Below are 18,642 nucleotides of genomic sequence, written 5' to 3' on the forward strand. Positions count from 1 at the left end.
TTTTTGCAAATTACTGAAGTACAAGATCAAAGGAACATTGCTAGGGCCACTCTCCGGGTCTTGGAAGTGGCCCCACAATTGTGCCCCTGAAACTAGAGCTTTATTAGCTTCACCGTCAATCCCCCTGGACACGTAATTGTACTGGATTGTTTATTTACAGATGCCGGTCCCCTGTCACTTGGCCATTCCCTATTCTGTGTACACTGTTTTATATTTACAGAATTTGTTAGTTCTGCTACCAGATCAAGAGCTCCAGGTCAAAAAAAAAAAAAAGCTTGATGAAAGTGTGGACAAAAAGGGGCCACATGCTAACCTCACTAATTTAGGGAAGGCCTGTGCAGCGGTCTTGCAAGCTCAAAGACCTAAAGTAACAACAAAGGATGGTCTGATATTAAAACTTTTTAAATGAAAAAGCAGTCTATGGTGGGTAGTCATGTCCTACACCAGTATTTTCCCTGACAAAGATCAACTTTGATCTTAAACGAGCCTATTTTGTGTGTGTGTGTGTGTGTGGTTTTTTTTGCATCTATGATAATATAACTTTGGAATGTCAGGGTAACTTATAACTTCTTTTTCCCTGACCTCTCAGGGCACCAGGGCTGAGACTACAAATTCCCTCATTGTTACTGTTATGGTGTTAATTGTTGACTGCTAACTATGCTGTAACCACTTATATAAAAGAAGCATGTGTCTATCATTTTACTTTTTACCCAAACTCAGGTTTTCCCTGCTTTGCTTTCTCCCACCTCCCTAATCCATCCCCAATGAATTTCATGTAACCTACTTACATCTCCTCCTTCGATAGTAATTTATAAAAATAGGTGAAAAACTGCCATTTTCCAGAGCGTTATCTCAATGTGTTTAGACTGAGTCTACTTCCCGGCAATTGTCCAGTTTGGCTCAAATAAACTCACAAAAATTCTTTACAGGTTTGAATGTTTCTTTCTTTTTTTTAAATTGTCTAAAGTTTTACCTATGTCTCCTTTTCCCCCAATTGACCCCTCCCTCCCAAATGTTTCTTATGTTAACATTAACTTCCTTTTGTTGAGCACCAAAGTGCCAGGCACTAAGGTAGACTGCTTACATAAATAAACTAATAATCACAGCAAAGCTATAAGATGCTTAATGAAAAACCCTTGATTCTCTTTGAACCAACCATAAGAAAGTCTAAAATAATAAAATGTCAGTAAAAATCAACAGCTACGGAAACCTAAGGACTGGGTTTGTTTTCATTTCTCAATCCTGTATACCTAGGGCATTTACTATGTCAGAGTAGGTGCTCAATAAAGGTTTGATAATAACTTTATTTTGAATCCTTGAACAGATACTAGAAGAGTCCATAGTTGATTTCTGGGCAGCTGTTTATATCTGTATTATGAGTTATATATCATGTGTCATTATGAATTATGTATTATTTCTGTATTAAGAGATAAGAATGTTACAAGAAAGGGGACCTGGCCTTAGCAGAGCTGCTTAGGGCTGGCCAGTAGTGTGTGGGTTCTTGACTCCGTGCAGGAAAAATTGTACAACATGAGTACAGGTGAATTTTAGAGGACGCTTATTAAAGCTGGGAACAGTGAACCAAGGAAGGGCCTAGGACAGGGTGGGCAACCGTTTTGTGAGTGCCTGCCAAAACCAGCAAAATCTCTGACTCAAAAATTCTTCTGCGTGCCAACCCTAATTTTTTGAGAACATGTTACACCTATTTGATATCTCTTAAGATGTACGTATGTGAAGAAGCTTGAAGAAATAATAAAATTCATTCTAGCGACAAAAACATAGTATATGATGATGAAAAATACATTTATTTTTTAATGTATACATGTACACTGATAGTCTGACAGAAAACTTTATGACTCCGTTTGATATTATCAGTGGGACTTTTGCTGCTGCATCACTGATGACAGAGATTTTACATCAGGTTTATATTTCGTGACCTTCAGAGATATGCATGAGCTACTACTTTCATCCATCAGGCTACTCCTATTATGAGACCTAACAAAATTCATCACTGAGAACAAAGATTCGCAAGCGTATGTGGATGAAAACATGGAGAGTAACACTGTTGCAAAGTTTTTTAAATAGAAAAAATTTTCTGGAATGGCATTCCAAGTCCTCAATAGTTCGTTTTCGACACTATTGAAATTGCTCTTCCCCTCTCTTGTCAATCCATGTCTATGGTCTTTAAGATAACTTGTTATGTAAAATTATTTAACTATCTAAGATGCACCTACACTGAATTTATCTGAAAAATAAAAAAGTCGATATTAAGAAAAAATTGTAAATGGAAGATTATAGGAGAGGGTTTCACGTGCTAGCAAGTTACTGGCGTGCCATGTTTGGCACCCGTGCCAGGGGTTGCCCACCCCTGGCCTAGGATAACAGAGGAGGGACTAGGACCTAGTCACTAGGTGAAGAAATGAGCCTAGGCAGCGCTGCTTCGGATCACTAAGAAGTCAGAGAAAAGGGGGCCTTGGGGACAGGATATTTGCCCAGGATGAACTGCCACTGCCCATTGCTGCCCTGGTTGAAACCCTCTGGGGTCCCTTAGAATTTAGGAGATGGGTGCCTGTGGGGGAAGAACAGAGGAGGGTGCTTCCGGGAGGGAGAGAGCTGCTACGACCTTCGGTTTGAGGAGTTTTAAAGGCTTGGAGTTTAGGGGTAGTCTTAGGGGAGGATTCAACAGAATATTCATTAGTTCTATGTTGATGTGCCCAAATGAGATTTATTCCCTTCATATGCCCTTGGTTATGGCATATGACACTAATTGGATTTCTGCTATTTCCCTGTGTAGAGTGATTTAAGCTATTTATCCTCTGGTTGGGGAGGTGAAGGGCAAACCATTTACTCTTAAATGTGCCTGGTTTAGGGAAGATAGGCTTTACTAAATGGCTGCATACTGCTTGTTTGACTCTCTGTCTCAGTTTCCCTATTCTGCTTGACCTGGCTTACTAGCCTGTCTCAAGAACTCACATGGAGGTTGTGTCATCATGAAAAACAAATAGGACAGACAGCCTTAGACAATATTGCAAAAGCCAATTTTCCCACTTCAGTAACAGCAGAGGGATTGGGATATCCTCTTCAACCCATGCTTTCAAAGCCAACCAGCCAGATGAGTACTGGTGCCACTGCTTGCAAACAGGAATAGAACCGAGAGGCTGTCACTTTCCGCCGGCAGGCCAAGCAGAGAAAGGGCTTCATGGTCTCAGGAAGGAGCCAATGTACAAATGCACAAAGGGTTCTTGGGTCTCCCACAGCTACGAAAACAACTCTTATGGGTCAACCTCTTGCAAAAAGCACCCGCTGCGCTGGGAGGCTATTGGAAGCTGTGTTTGCAGCCACACTGCTACCACGGACCCCGGGTTCTCCGCAGCCTTGCAGGGTGGGTGCTATCCCCAGTACCCTTTCCCAGAGTCCCCCGCCGGCTTCCAACATTCCTATGACGTCATGGCTTTCCCTAGCCTCCAAGTGCCACCGCGCATGCGCGCAGCAGGCTGCGGGTGGCGACTGAGGCTGCGCGGGAGCACTGTGCGAGCCGGCTTCGCAGTTGCAGCGTCAGGTTTGGCAGCGGCGCCAGAGGCTTCGGGTTAGAGAGGAGTTTTGTGGGGCGGACCCCGCAGTCCACGGAGAGAGCCAGCGGTGGAGTCTGGACCGGCGGAGGCTGGGCCAGAGTGACCAAAGCAGGAGAGGGCCATCTTGCGTCCAGCAAAGGTTACACATTCATTATTCTTCTTTCTGGGCAAAAAGTTTTCCAGTTCAGCCGCCCCCTGGATGCGTAGGGGAGAAGTGCGGACCACAGGGCTGACCGCGCTGCTTCGGCAGCGGGTCTTTGGGCTCTTGAACGAGACCCCACCCCTGGGACGTGCGGCCGGGGGACTGGAATTGCCCCCGCGTTTGCCCCTCACGAACCGCGCTGGCGGCTTGAATCGCGTGCGTTCTGATTCCGAGGCCACCCCTCCCCCGAATGGGGACCCTTGGGCTCCGAGAGAAAAGGGGTGTGTCCAGGGCCGGGATTTCATCCACGATCCATGGGAGGATTTGTTGGGGCAGAGGAGTGGTGTGGAGCGCCGCAGGGATCTTGCAGGCGTGTGTCGGTGGAGATGGAAGGAGAGACCTAGGCTTGGAGGGAATTAACTTGTTTCTCTTCTTACCCTCGGACTTTCGTTAACTTACTCGCTCCCGCAGGCTTCTGGCTTTTTCTTCCCACTGATTTCTTTCCGCTGGGATGCTCCCCACGTGTCACCAAGTGCCGTGGGAACCCGTGGTCTCATAGGGAAACAGCCCCGCTTGTCCAGGATTGCAGAAGGAACCTGAATGGTACCACTTTCTCTCCAATAACATAGCATTGAGTCATCCCCCATAGCCACAAGCTTGCTAGTGTTTTGTTGTGTCTCCTGGACAATATAGGCAGCAACTGGATGGATGAGTCATTGTGTACTAATCACTTTATATTCATTCTCTTGAAGTCTTTGCTTATTGCCGACAAGTGTTCCCCTTCTTATCTGCTTAGTATTTTTAATACTTGTATTTTAAATACTGCTTGGGTCGGGGATTTACCAAATGCTAGGTACTGTGTTAAGCACCTTAAGTGAATTATCTGATGTCATCATCATCTTAATTTCTGCAGTTATTAACCCCATTTTACACTTCAGGAAACTGAATCTTAGAGAAACTAAGTAGTTGCCCCATATCACACAGCCATTAAATGTTGGAGTCCAAGGTTGAATTCATTTATTGGACTCCAGAGCCTGAGCCCTAACCACAAACTTTGTTTTATTTTTATTTTTTTCAAAAATTGAAAACTTAAGCTAAAATAACCCCAGAATCTGGAAAATAAAATTAGAGCACATGTAAAAAGCAGTGGAAATCCTAACATATCAACATACAGTTTAAATGAGTAAAAATATTTTTCTATTCATTTTATACTAATTTTGGAATTCTTATTATCTATATAGCAGTCTTACATGTGTGTGTGTCTTCATCTATAACTAGATTTCAAGATTAGTATAAAATAATTTGAGTCTTTGCCTGGGACTTGTTGAGGGAAACTGACTTTGAGGCATAGAGAATCAACAGACCCATTGAAAACTGTATACCAATACTTGAACATTTAAAGAAGTATTTTTTACATACTTAATCTTAACATACATTATCTAAATTATAAAAATAACATTATGTACCAAAATATTCTGGCTTGAGGGAGCATGTTTTGAGAGGTAGGACAGTTAACATAACCAGGTGGTGCATTCAGTTATGCAAATGAGACACCGTGAGGGGAAGCAGTTAGTATATTCAAAGATAAAAGAATGTAGTCTCATGGGTTTATCTCTTGATCTAACTACCTCAGTGGAAGTGGGATTTTCTTTGTCAGGAATAGACTGGAAAATGTGTGTGTGTCTTTCCCTAGAGGCCAATAAATGGCTGTTGTGAACCTTTCCCAGTGCAGTCATAGCTGTTGAATATTTTTTTAATATAGTTTATTGATTTTTTACAGAGAGGAAGGGTGAGGGATAGAGAGTTAGAAACATCGATGAGAGAGAAACATCGATCAGCTGCCTCCTGCACACTCCCCACTGGGGATGTAACCAAGGTACATGCCCCTGACCGGAATGGAACCTGGTACCCTTCAGTCCCCAGGCCAATGCTCTATCCACTGGGCCAAACCGGTTAGGGCAGCTGTTAAATATTTTTAACCTGAGTGCCTCCAGCCATCTCTCTCTCTCTCTCCTGGCATTCCCTAGTATGGTTTCCCAGGAACTTAACTGTAGGTATTTAGTAATTCATTAAACAAACAGACCTATGTCTTGCCAATCGCTAGTGGCACAAATTGTAACGTGATTTCTGATCTCTGGAGACAGTTTAGTAAGTGTGGTACAGCAGTTAGCCATTCATTTCTTGTGCTGGATAACGTAGCCTTGTACTCATAGTGTATTTGATGGTTTTTGCTTGTAGGAGTGGGGGATTTTGTGGTCTCTGTACTATAGCAGTTCATCCCATCCCCTGTGTGACACTGCTCTGGGCTCTCTGGGCTATCTGGAATGTGCCAGCAGGTGTCTGAAACCACTAGATAATAGCAGAAGTCTGTATTTCTGGAGCACACATTGTTACTTAAAGTCTCTTTGAAAAGTAAGTGTTATATAGTTTAAACCAGGGGTCCTCAAACTTTTTAAACAGGGGGCCAGTTCACTGTCCCTCAGACCGTTGGAGGGCCGGACTATAGTTTAAAAAAAAAACTATGAACAAATTCCTATGCACACTGCACATATCTTATTTTGAAGTAAAAAAACAAAACGGGAACAAATACAATATTTGTATTTGCATGTGGCCCTCGGGCCATAGTTTGAGGACCCCTGGTTTAAACCATAGATTCTGATACCTTATAGATTCTAATAGAACTTGCATGGATATTAAAAAGGTGAAAAATAATTTCACACTTGTCATGACTGCTTTAGGAAATATTCTAGACCTTAGCACAACAAGGTACCTGTTATTTCCTTTCTAACTTTAGAAGCTACTTCAGTGAAAAGCTCTGTGTCATGACACACTGTTGTTTTTATTTTTGTTAAAGCATTTAGCATTTTATAATTAGTTCCCATTTGTCCCTTTTTCTTTACAGGGTCTATGCTCGCCTAAGGCAATTCTATACTGTATTTGCCCATAGCACTGTGCCTTGTTCATATGCAGTCAGTGAATTGGTGGGTGGGTGGGTGGGTGGGTCTAACTGGCAGGGAATATAAACAAAAAAAAGTGTACTAATGAAATCAAATTTATAAAACTGTAAGTAACCATGTTAAAATATAGAACTAAAAGAGACAGGTCAAGTGAGGATTTCATGGGGAGGGTATTTTGAGTTAGGCATAGCTAGCAGTGAAGGAGTAGAAGTAAACAGCCATAGGCTTTGTCTGAAAGAAGATACCTTCTTCTTTGTTTGTTTCTTTCTTTCTTTCTTCCTTCCTTCCTTCCTTCCTTCCTTCCTTCCTTCCTTCCTTCCTTCCTTCCTTTCTTTCTCTCTCTCTCTCTCTCTCTCTCTCTCTCTCCCTCCCTCCCTCCCTCCTTCCCTCCCTCCCTCCCTCCCTTCCTTCCTTTCTTTCTTTTTTCTTTCTTTCTTCTTCTTCTTTTTTTTTTTTTTTTGAAAAAAAACTTCCTACAAAGCCAAATTTCAATTCAGTGAGCTAATGATTATTTGAAAACATCTGTTTTAAGAAGTTTGTTTCTGGTACTGTGTCTGACAGAGAGAGAGCTATAAGAAGTTCAGAAATATAGTGAATTGAGCCTTATTTGTTACTATCATTATTAGCAATCATCTTTTGCATTATGTGCTAAACAAGGAATGGAATGCTTTCCATAGAAGCTGTAATTTAGGGAGTAAGAAAATTAAAATAATTAAATTTAGTATTGTAAATTACAGACAATGGGACTACTGATACTTTTGATAATAAATACTAAATAGAATTAAGATAAAATAGTTGGTTGTTATTAAATGTAGAGATTGAAAAGACATTATTTGCAGCATTTATAGCATTGATCCATTTTCACTTGGCAAACATTATGAACCAGGTGTTCTCTTTAAAGACTTTACATTAAATATTTAGTTGAATTTTACTTTTTACTTAAAGTTACTCTCTTTCTGTTTTATTAGTTGAACCAGAGGATTCACCCATCACTTCTATGGCTGCCTCACAAACTTCACAAACTGTTGCATCTCACGTTCCTTTTGCAGATTTATGTTCAACTTTAGAACGAATACAGAGAAGTAAAGGACGTGCAGATAAAATCAGACACTTCAGGGAATTTTTAGATTCTTGGAGAAAATTTCATGATGCCCTTCATAAGAACCAGAAAGATGTCACAGACTCCTTTTATCCTGCAATGAGACTTATTCTTCCTCAGCTAGAAAGAGAGAGAATGGCCTATGGAATCAAAGAAACAATGCTTGCTAAGCTTTATATTGAATTGCTCAATTTACCTAAAGATGGAAAAGATGCTCTTAAACTTTTAAATTACAGGACACCTACTGGAACTCGTGGAGATGCCGGAGACTTTGCCATGATTGCATACTTTGTATTGAAACCAAGATGTTTACAGAAAGGAAGTCTAACCATCCAGCAAGTAAATGACATTTTGGACTCAATTGCCACCAATAATTCTGCCAAAAGAAAGGACCTAGTAAAGAAGAGTCTTCTTCAGCTAATAACTCAGAGTTCAGCACTTGAACAAAAGTGGCTAATACGAATGATTGTGAAGGACTTAAAGCTAGGTTTTAGTCAGCAAACTGTATTTTCTCTTTTTCATAATGATGCTGCTGAGTTGCATAATGTCACCACAGATCTGGAAAAAGTCTGTAGGCAACTACATGACCCTTCAGTAGGGCTCAGTGATATCTCTATCACTTTATTCTCTCCCTTTAAACCAATGCTCGCTGCAATAGCAGATATTGGGCGAATTGAGAAGGACATGAAAAACCAGAGTTTCTATATTGAAACCAAGCTAGATGGCGAGCGTATGCAAATGCACAAAGATGGGGATGTATATGAATATTTCTCCCGAAATGGCTATAAATATACAGAACAGTTTGGTGCTTCTCCACAGGAAGGTTCTCTTACACCATTCATTCATAATGCATTCAGAACAGATATACAGATTTGTATCCTTGATGGTGAGATGATGGCCTACAATCCTAATACACAAACTTTTATGCAAAAGGGGAATAAGTTTGATATTAAAAGAATGGTAGAAGATTCTGATCTGCAAACTTGTTATTGTGTTTTTGATGTATTAATGGTCAATAATAAAAAGCTAGGACATGAAACCCTGAGAAAGAGATACGAAATTCTTAGTAGTATTTTTATACCAGTACCAGGCAGAATAGAAATAGTGGAAAAAACACAAGCTCATACTAATAAAGAAGTAATTGATGCTCTGAATGAAGCAATAGATAAAAGAGAAGAGGGAATCATGATAAAACATCCTCTATCCATTTATAAGCCAGACAAAAGAGGTGAAGGATGGTTAAAAATTAAACCAGAGTATGTAAATGGCCTCATGGATGAACTGGACATCATAATTGTCGGGGGCTATTGGGGTAAAGGTTCACGGGGTGGAATGATGTCTCATTTTTTGTGTGCTGTCGCAGAGAAGCACGCTTCTGGTGAAAAGCCCTCAGTGTTTCATACTCTCTGTCGTATTGGCTCAGGTTACACCATGAAAGAACTGTATGATCTGGGTTTGAAACTGGCCAAGCATTGGAAGTCTTTTCATAAAAAAGCTCCACCAAGTAGCATTTTATTTGGAACAGAGAAGCCAGAAGTGTACATTGAGCCTTGTAATTCTGTCATCATTCAGATTAAAGCATCAGAGATTGTTCCCAGTGACATGTATAAAACTGGCTGCACTTTGCGTTTTCCACGAATTGAAAAGATCAGAGAAGACAAAGAGTGGCATGAGTGCATGACTCTGGATGACTTAGAACAACTTCGAGGGAAAGCATCTGGAAAGCTTGCGTCTAAACACCTTTATGTTGGTGGTGATGATGAACCCCAAGTAAAAAAGCGGAAAGCTCCCTCCAAAATTAAGAAAGTTATTGGAATTATTGAGCACTTAAAAGCACCTAACCTTTCTAACGTAAACAAAGTTTCCAATATATTTGAAGATGTGGAGTTTTGTGTTATGAGTGGAATAAATGGCCATCCAAAGCCTGACCTGGAGAACAGAATTGCAGAATTTGGTGGTTATATAGTACAAAACCCAGGCCCAGACACATACTGTGTTATTGCAGGGTCTGAGAACATAAGAGTGAAAAATATAATTTCTTCAAATAAACATGATGTTGTCAAGCCTGAGTGGCTGTTAGAATGTTTTAAGACCAAAAGCTGTGTGCCATGGCAGCCTCACTTTATGATTCATATGTGCCCATCAACAAAACAACATTTTGCCCGTGAATATGATTGTTATGGTGATAGTTATTTTGTTGATACAGATTTGAACCAACTGAAGGAAGTATTCTCGGGAATTAAAGATTCTAGTGAACAGACTCCTAAAGAAATGGCCTCTGTGATTGCTGATTTAGAGTATCGATATTCCTGGGACTGCTCTCCCCTGAATATGTTTCGAAATCACACCATTTATTTGGACTTGTATACTGTTATTAATGACTTGAATACCAAAATCGAGGGAACAAGATTAGCTATTACAGCCTTAGAGCTTCGATTTCATGGAGCAGAAGTAGTTTCTTGTTTAGCTAAGGGAGTGTCTCATGTAATCATTGGGGAGGATCATAGTCGTGTTGCAGATTTTAAAGCTTTTCGAAGAACTCTTAAGAGAAAGTTTAAAATTCTGCAAGAAGGTTGGGTAATTGATTCAATAGACAAATGTGAGTTACAGGATGAAAATCAATATTTGGTTTAAACCTTGTTTTTCTAGTGAGGAAATCATCTGATTTGGCCAACCCCTGACAGGTGATAATGATAAAATATTAAACTAAATTTTATTTTTATCTCAATATCTATGCTTGAATAATATTATTAGATATAGGAAAACAATAATTTTCACTTTTGAAGTAGACAAGACAGTGGCCTGAAGCCAAGAAAGAAGAAATTATTTTAGCAATGTAGTAGTTGATGGGAAAAGTTTTAAAAAAAGATTTTTATGTAATATCCCTATAACGATCTAGAAGTTTGACTCAGATATTAATAACATACATGTAGAAAGTTTTAGAGTCAGAATTTTAACCTAAACAGGATTTTCTGAAGTCATAATAGTTTTTATCTAATAAAAGCATTATAAGGAAAAAGCAGAATTATAACAATTGGACTTGTAAAAATAAGTCTTTTAAACTAAATACTGAATTTTGTAAAATATCAAATGTTGTAAACAAGTTTATTTTTTAAGGTTAAGGTCAAGCTCATGAATAAGACCTTGCTAGTGATATCATTAGCTAAATTAGGGGAAGTGGAATGACAATGTTCTAAAAACTTAATTAGATCAATATAAATGATATTCACAGAGTGATTTTTTTTTAGATATAGTTCATCTCAAAATGGCATGTGTGTTGTAGCTTTCACTACAGAGAAATAAATTGCCTTGACTTTTAATATTATTTACTATCCTTAGGTTAGGTAAAGTCAGTGTGCATTGTATATATTGTGTCTGGATTTCTATGCCAGATTGTGGAATATAGCTTACATATTGTGAAAAATATACTTTCATGACACTATTGAAATACTTAGAACTTGGTACCTGAGAAACAGTGTGTAGGTTATTTACAAATAATTAGAAATGTCACCCAAACAGTGGAACAAGTGTATGTAATTTTATTACATTTCTTAATTTAAATAAAATATTTATATACTATTGAAATGATTTCTTATGGTATATTTACTTTAAAGTAATAATAGTTATTTCAATCAGATGTAAATATTGATTAATTCAAGTCAGGTTCCTATTTAAGGTCATTTGTATTTTATATTCCTTAATGAGTTTTATTTAAAAACTTGAGGCCCGGTGCACGAAATTTGTGCACTGGGGCGGGGGGGGTTGTCCCTCAGCCCAGCCTGCACCCTCTCCAATCTGGCACCCCTTGAGGGATGTCCGACTGCCCGTTTAGGCCCGATCCAGATGGGGCAGTCGGACATCCCTCTCACAATCCAGGACTGCTGGCTTTAAATGTGCTGATAACTCCTATAACTTTTAGCCTGATTTCTTTGCTAAACTCCATGTATATCTAACACCTCCACACGAAGTCTGATGTGTGTTTATTAGCATTCTTTTAAAAGTTTATTATTAAAATATTAATAAGTATTGTTACTGAACAATTGTAAATGCAGAAGATAGAATAGTATAATAAACCTGGACATGCATATTATCCTGTCTCAACAATTAGCAATGATTAACCTTTTTTTATATTTACAGAACTAGATTATTTTGAAGTAATCGTAGTCACATAATTTCATCTACAAATATTCCTATAGAAGTCTTGATTTCTCAAACGAACTTATGATCTTTTTCAGTGTTTCCCTCCTCACTAAGCTGTATTCTATTCACCCAGCTGCTTAAGCCAAAAACCGGGGTTCTTCATCTGTTCTCATACTTCCAGTGCATAGCAAATCTTGGATAGAGCTTCCACATACATTCAGAATATGACCTCTCACCACTCTTGGAGATAATCAACCATAGTTTCCTCCTCCATTACTCACTGGACTATTCTCATACCCTCACAGTGGGCCTTCCTCCTTGTGCTCTTACTCCACTGCTATCTGTTCACCGGAACAAACTTTGTTTAAAGATGGAAATCAGATCATGTTAACATGGTCAAAACCACTAAATCCTCATCATTCATTACCTCTAAAGTCTTTAACATGATCTGTTGGACATGGTCCCACATCATCTGTTAGTTCTCTGACTTAATTTCCTACCAGTTGCCCCACATCCCCTGCAGTCACACTGGTTTGTTTGCTTTTCCTTTCAATATCATTGAGATCTCTTATATTTTCCTTCATCCACATCCCCACTTTTTATAAAATTATTTCCCAGCCCTAGACAAATTCTGTAAATGAAGACATTTGGTTTGTGTTGTGCACTGTTGTACTATTTATAGAATAAATCCTTTGGAGCAGACTGAAAAACCTACTTTGCTCTTATTTTCCAAGGCCATTGTTTCTTGCCACAAAGTAGGATGAGCCATTTAGTATTCAAAAATTCCTTCACCCTCTTCTGCATTCCTGATGACTTAGAACTGTCCCAAAAGAATTCATTCATGTCTTCTGACTCATGGTACCTTCTGGGAAAGTCAGGTGGCTGGATTAGGTAATTCTTACTCATGTGCTTGCCTAGGATAGGAATTAACAAGACTGTTTGAATCCTTGAAATCCTCATTTTTGGGGAAATAGTTTGAGTTTAGCTTTAAAACATCTAATATGAAATTCTTTCACCACTAGAGCTATTCCATAAATAACTGCCACCATTTACTTTCAACCAATGTATATTAAGTTCTGACTCTCTTTGATAATCATTTGGGTAAATGAATGAATAAGGCAGGCTTTGCCCTCAACTCAGAGTGTACTGAAAGATAAATATAATTAGAATACAAAAGATAAATGTTATTCTAATTAAAGGAATAGTGGATTGCCCCAAAAGCCATGTTGTACAGAAAAAAAAGAGTACAAGCTTTAGAATCAAGTCTTCCTAGACCCCAATCCCAGTTCTAACCAAGTATCATTTTGAGCAAATCACAAACTCTAAACTTTAGTTTCTAAACTTTCAAATAGAAACAATGCCTGTGTCACCCAGAATGTCTGACAGAATGAAAGCAACCAGCACATAGAAAGCACTCTCCGCCCTGACTGGTTTGGCTCAGTGGATAGAGAGTCAGCCTGCGGACTGAAAGGTCCCAGGTTCGATTCTGGTCAAGGGCATGTACTTTGGTTGCGGGCAATCTCCAGTGGGAGGTGTGCGGGAGGCAGTTGATCCGTGTTTCTCTCTCATCGATGTTTCTAACTTTCTATCCCTCTCCCTTCCTCTCTGTAAAAAATCAATAAAATATATTTAAAAAAAAAAGAAAAAGAAAGCGCTCTCCAGCTTTTGTAAAGTATTTAAATTTAGGTGTGTGTGTGTGGGGGGGTGCGTTATAGGTAAATAGATCAGGATAGATTTTAAATGCCACACTACAAAATATGGGTGGTGTCTGGAACTCAAAAAAAGTGTACTGAAGAATTTTAAACAAGGTATTTTAGGGCTAAGGCTAATTTCTTGATTTCCCCCTGACTTCAGTCAAGCTGATATAACAAAGATACTGGTGTGTGTCCTCTTCCTGGTTTACAGATGGCCGCCTTCCTACTGTATCTTCCTGTGGGGGAGAGAGCTCTGGTCTCATTTGATAAGGGCACTACTCCCATCACGGGGGGCTCCACGGCCTCATGAACTCATCTACACATAATTACTTCCCAAAGACCCGACCTCCAAATATCATCACATGAGGATTAGGGCTTCAGCGTATGAATTGCAGAGGGACACAGGTACTCTGTCCAACACCCCCCCCCCCACCTACCCCCCCGCCGGCCAATAGCCTTTTTAGAATGGACACAGGTACTCAGTCCATAGCCTCCCCCCACCCCCACCCCCCCATAGCCTTTTTAAAATGTAATCGTTCACAAATAGGAGAGTCTGGTAAATTGTAAGCACTGTTCTGGCATTTGAGCAAACAGCAATAAACAAAATGGACAAAAATTCCTGCCTTCATTTGTTTCACATTTTAGTGGGCAGGAGCGAAAGAAGAATACTTAATAATTCCTCCTCTTTCTGCTTTCCTGGTTCTCCCTCTTAGATGCTGTCTCCCTCCACATTTAAACAAGCTGGTGTTTCTTTGCTAATTTTTTTCACATACAGCATTTTAAAAATATATTTTTGTTGATTTCAGAGAGGAAGGAAGAGAGAGAAACATCAATGATGAGAGAGAATCATTGATCAGCTGCCTCCTACACACCCCACACTGAGGATGGAGCCCCCAACCAGGCCTGTGCCCTGACCAGGAATCGAACCTTGACCTCCTGGTTCATAGGTCCACACTTAACCACTGAGCCATGCCACCTGGGCCACATGTAACCCAACTATGTCCCTTTCCTTTGATTGCAATGTATAAATTCAGATGTAACCCGCCATTCTCTGGAGCACTATCTCAATTCATTGAGGTTCTGCTTCCCGGCATATGTTGACAATTTAAGAGAATTGTCTAAAATGCTAGTTTCATTTCCTGGCTTTTCAATCTTAAAATTACATATATAATTTTCTTAAAAAATAAAATAAAGTGATCTCTCTATTTCTACATCCCATAAATATTAAGAGCTTGTTGGAGATTCTGTTAAGGGAGCACATATACTTACATAGTTTCCATCAAGAAGAAAAGATAATAATTTTCTGAAGAGATGTACTTGGAACATTGAGCGAAGAAGGTGTGGACGAAAGGGGCCACATGCTAACTTGACAAACTCAGGGAAGGCCTGCATGGCGGTTGTGCAAACTCAAAGACCTAACAATGGTTCTCAACCTTCCTAATGCCGCAACCCTTGTATACAGTTCCTCATGTTGTGGTGACCCCCAACCATAAAATTATTTTTGTTGCTACTTCATAACTGTAATTTTGCTACTGTTATGAATCATAATGTAAATATCTGATATGCAGGATGTATTTTCATTGTTCGCAACCCACAGGTTGAGAACCGCTGACTAAAATAACCACAAAAGATGGTCTGAAATTAAACTTTAACTACAAACAGGTCATGGTGGTGGGTAGGCATGTCCTAGGCCAGTATTTTCCCTGACAAAGATCAACTTAGATCTTTATGGAGCCCATTTGTCTTTTTGCCTCTAAGATAACTTAAAGGTGAAATGTCTGGGTAACTTATAACTTCCCTTTTCTCTGGACCCCTTAGGGCACAACAAATGGCACCAGAACATTCCCTCATTGTTATTGTTATCAAGTTAATTGTCAACTGTTAATTCTGTTAAACTATCCTGTATCCATCTATGTAAAAGAAGCACATGTCCATCATTTCACTTTTTACCCTATCCCAGAGGTTTCCCCACTTTGCTTTATCCTACCTCCTTAATCTATCACCAATGAATTTCATGTAACCCAACTATGTCCCTTTCCTTTGATTGCAATGTATAAATTCAGATGTAACCCGCCATTCTCTCAATTCATTGAGGTTCTGCTTCCCGGCATATGTCGACAGTTTGGCTCAAATAAACTCACAAAAATTCTTTACAGGTTTCAATGTTTTTTTTACATTAACAAAGGGAACACCACCTAGTAAGCAAGGTTAACCACACAAAAGCTGGTGATTCATGGTGAGTTGTCGTAGGAGGATTGCCTTTAAAGCAGGGGTGGGGAACATCCAGCCCCAGAAATCATTTGGTCTGGCCCTGCCAATGCATTAATTAAATGTTTGACCAAATATAACTAATTGTTAAGTTGATAATTTTGTATGGCTCTCGAATGATGTTGTAAATATCCAAATAGCCCTTGGCAGAAGAAAGGTTTCCCACCCCTTCTTTAAAGGAACAGATAATTAATATGATATTTGACACTTTTTGGATCATAGAGAAAACATGGAAATCTTCCTAAGTCTTTTTTTTTTTTTTTAGGGTTTCATAACCTCAATACTAACATCTAACAAATACAGCACAAAATTTGGAACTAGAACTTTCATACATTATTAGTGGGAGTGTGAAATGGTGCCACTCTGAAAAACTAGTAATTTTTAAATGAAGTTCTATACCTACTCTGTGACTCAGCAAATCCATCCTTAAGAGATCTACAAAATGGAAGGGGAAAGCTATGTTTAGAAAATGATTTGTTCCATAATGTTCAAAATTTTATTCAGAATAGCCAGTCATATTGTACGATTACATTTATATGAAGTTCAAGAAAAAAACGATACTAGCCTATGTAGATAGGAATCAGGACAGAGTTGCCACATGGGCGGGGGGTGGGGTGGTGAGTTGACTGGAAAGGAGCAAAGAGAGCTTCCAGGAGTTATGGAAATAAGTAATTTGATTGATGTGTTGGTCACACAGATATATAGATATATATTTGTCAAAACCTATTGAACTTTGCACATTTTATCCTGTGTAAATTATATTTAGATTAATTACTTAAATATTAAAAAATAATTGTTGCCCTGACCAGTTTGGCTCAGTGGACAGAGCGTCGGCCTGCAGACTCAAGGGTCCCAGGTTTGATTACGGTCAAGGGCATGTACCTTGGTTGCAGTCACATACCCAGTGGGGAGTGTGCAGGAGGCGGCTGATCGATGTTTCTCTCTCATCGATGTTTCTAACTCTCTATTCCTCTCCCTTCCTCTCTGTAAAAAATCAATAAAATATATTTTAAAAAATAATTGTTAACTACAGTTCTTCTTTTACTCTTGTTCCCTTTAAATTTTTTTTTAAAATTTATCTTTATTGTAGAAAATATTACAGATGTCCCCCTTTTCCCCCTCTATTGGCCCCTCCCACCCCGCACCATCCCCTCCCAGGCCTTCACCACTATTGTCTGTGTCCATGGGCTATGCATATGTGCATATAAGTTCCCCAGTTAATCACTCTCCATGCCCCCCCCCCCACCCCCGCTCCTGCCTTCCTTCTGAGATTCGTCAGTCTGTTACATGCTTCTATGTCTCTGGATCTATTTTGCTCATGAGTTTTTGTTCATTAGATTCCAAATATGAGTGAGATCAAGTGATACTTATCTTTCTCTGACTGGCTTATTTTGCTTAGCATAATACTCTCCAGGTCTCTCCATGCTATCTCAAATGGTAAAAGAGCCTTCTTTTTTTGTAGCTGCATAGTATTCCATGATGTAAATATACCCCAGCTTTTTTACCCACTCATCAACTTGGGCAATTTTTTTTAAAGATCGGTGTTCTATTTTCAGCCTTCTTTTTCATGTTAACCTCTCTTGTCTGAGTGATTCATTGGCTCTTACAGCTTCAAGTATAGAAATGCCACAGTTTCTTAATATGAAACCCATAGACTCTACAGATCCAGGGCATCCCCGAAGATTCTACCAAATCATGTTTGTTGAATAGCAAGATCTCTGGAGCAATACTGCCTGGGTTTGAATCTCTGCTTTAGGTGGGCAAGGCTCTCCATTCTTTCATTTGTAAAATGGAGGTACTTTCCCTAGACAGTTATTAGGAGGACTGAATGAGTTAAAATACATTAAACATTTTAAAAAGGGCCTGGCACATGTTAGGCCCTATAAAAATGTTAGCTGTTTTTATTGAATGAGGAGTGTATCTTTACTTTTATCTCTACCATTGTGACTGTCTTTATCACTATCCCGATTCAGATGCTAATAACCTGGAATACTACTGTGGCTTTCTATCTGCTCTCCCTGAGTCTAATCTTCCACACTGGTAGTGTTAGTGAGGTTCAAGGGAGCTATGTAGAACCAATGAAATCCCTCAATATCCAATGAGTATGACATGGAAAGAGGAGATTTGAGGAACAGAAAAGAGAAAAGACATGTGCAAGGGATGATGGGTTGAGAAAGTAAGAGAAACAAAGCAAAGAGGAAGAAGTGGAAAAACTGAAGAGAGAAGAAAAGGAGCAGCATGGGAGAGTGGAAATTGTGTTGATTTTGGCAATAAAATCTGCATTCTAATCCCAGATCTGACCCTTGAAAAGGCCACATAACCTCCTGCACTTTGTCTAAGCAGGAGGTTATAACCTCTGATACGCCCAAGAGCCTAGAGTCCATCTATCAGTGTGCCTTTATCCTGATGATGAGAAGTTAACCTAATATGAGGATTTGGTTGGCAGATGGGACTGGTGGGAAGATACAGAGGAGAAACATGACATTTGATCCAGCGGTGGCTTCTCCATCAGTCTTTTGATTTGAACATGAGATTTCTCCATCTTATATAAATAAAACTATCTTTCATAGAATTGACCTTTTTTAAATCTCTAACCTCAAACTACCAGCTAAACAAATGCACAAACTACCAGCTAAACAAATGTACTTCAAGAGAAATCATCTTGCTATTCTTCCAACAATACAAACATGTCCTTCCTATCAAATTGCCTGTTCTAAGCCCCTCTTACTGAGAAATTTCCATGTACAAATTCAGAAGCAGCCACTGCAAT

General features: G+C 39.3%; 1 protein-coding gene across 1 annotated transcript; it reads left to right on the forward strand.

The window, feature by feature from the left end:
• Positions 1-3,510: 3,510 nt before the first annotated feature.
• LIG4 (DNA ligase 4) lies at positions 3,511-11,355 on the forward strand. Its single transcript, XM_070408611.1, has 2 exons — positions 3,511-3,711; positions 7,640-11,355. Exon 2 carries the CDS (start codon positions 7,669-7,671, stop codon positions 10,402-10,404), a length of 2,736 nt encoding a protein of 911 aa, XP_070264712.1. The 5' UTR covers positions 3,511-3,711; positions 7,640-7,668; the 3' UTR covers positions 10,405-11,355.
• The last annotated feature ends 7,287 nt before the right edge of the window (positions 11,356-18,642 follow it).

The sequence above is a fragment of the Myotis yumanensis genome, unplaced genomic scaffold (assembly GCF_028538775.1).
Source record: "Myotis yumanensis isolate MYYU_CA2020_CCGP unplaced genomic scaffold, mMyoYum1.0.hap1 SCAF_3, whole genome shotgun sequence".
NCBI lineage: Eukaryota > Metazoa > Chordata > Mammalia > Chiroptera > Vespertilionidae > Myotis > Myotis yumanensis.

Bases quoted from the DNA above. Each gene is read 5' to 3' on its own strand.
- LIG4 (XM_070408611.1), top strand. From the start codon at position 7,669: ATGGCTGCCTCACAAACTTCACAAACTGTTGCATCTCACGTTCCTTTT.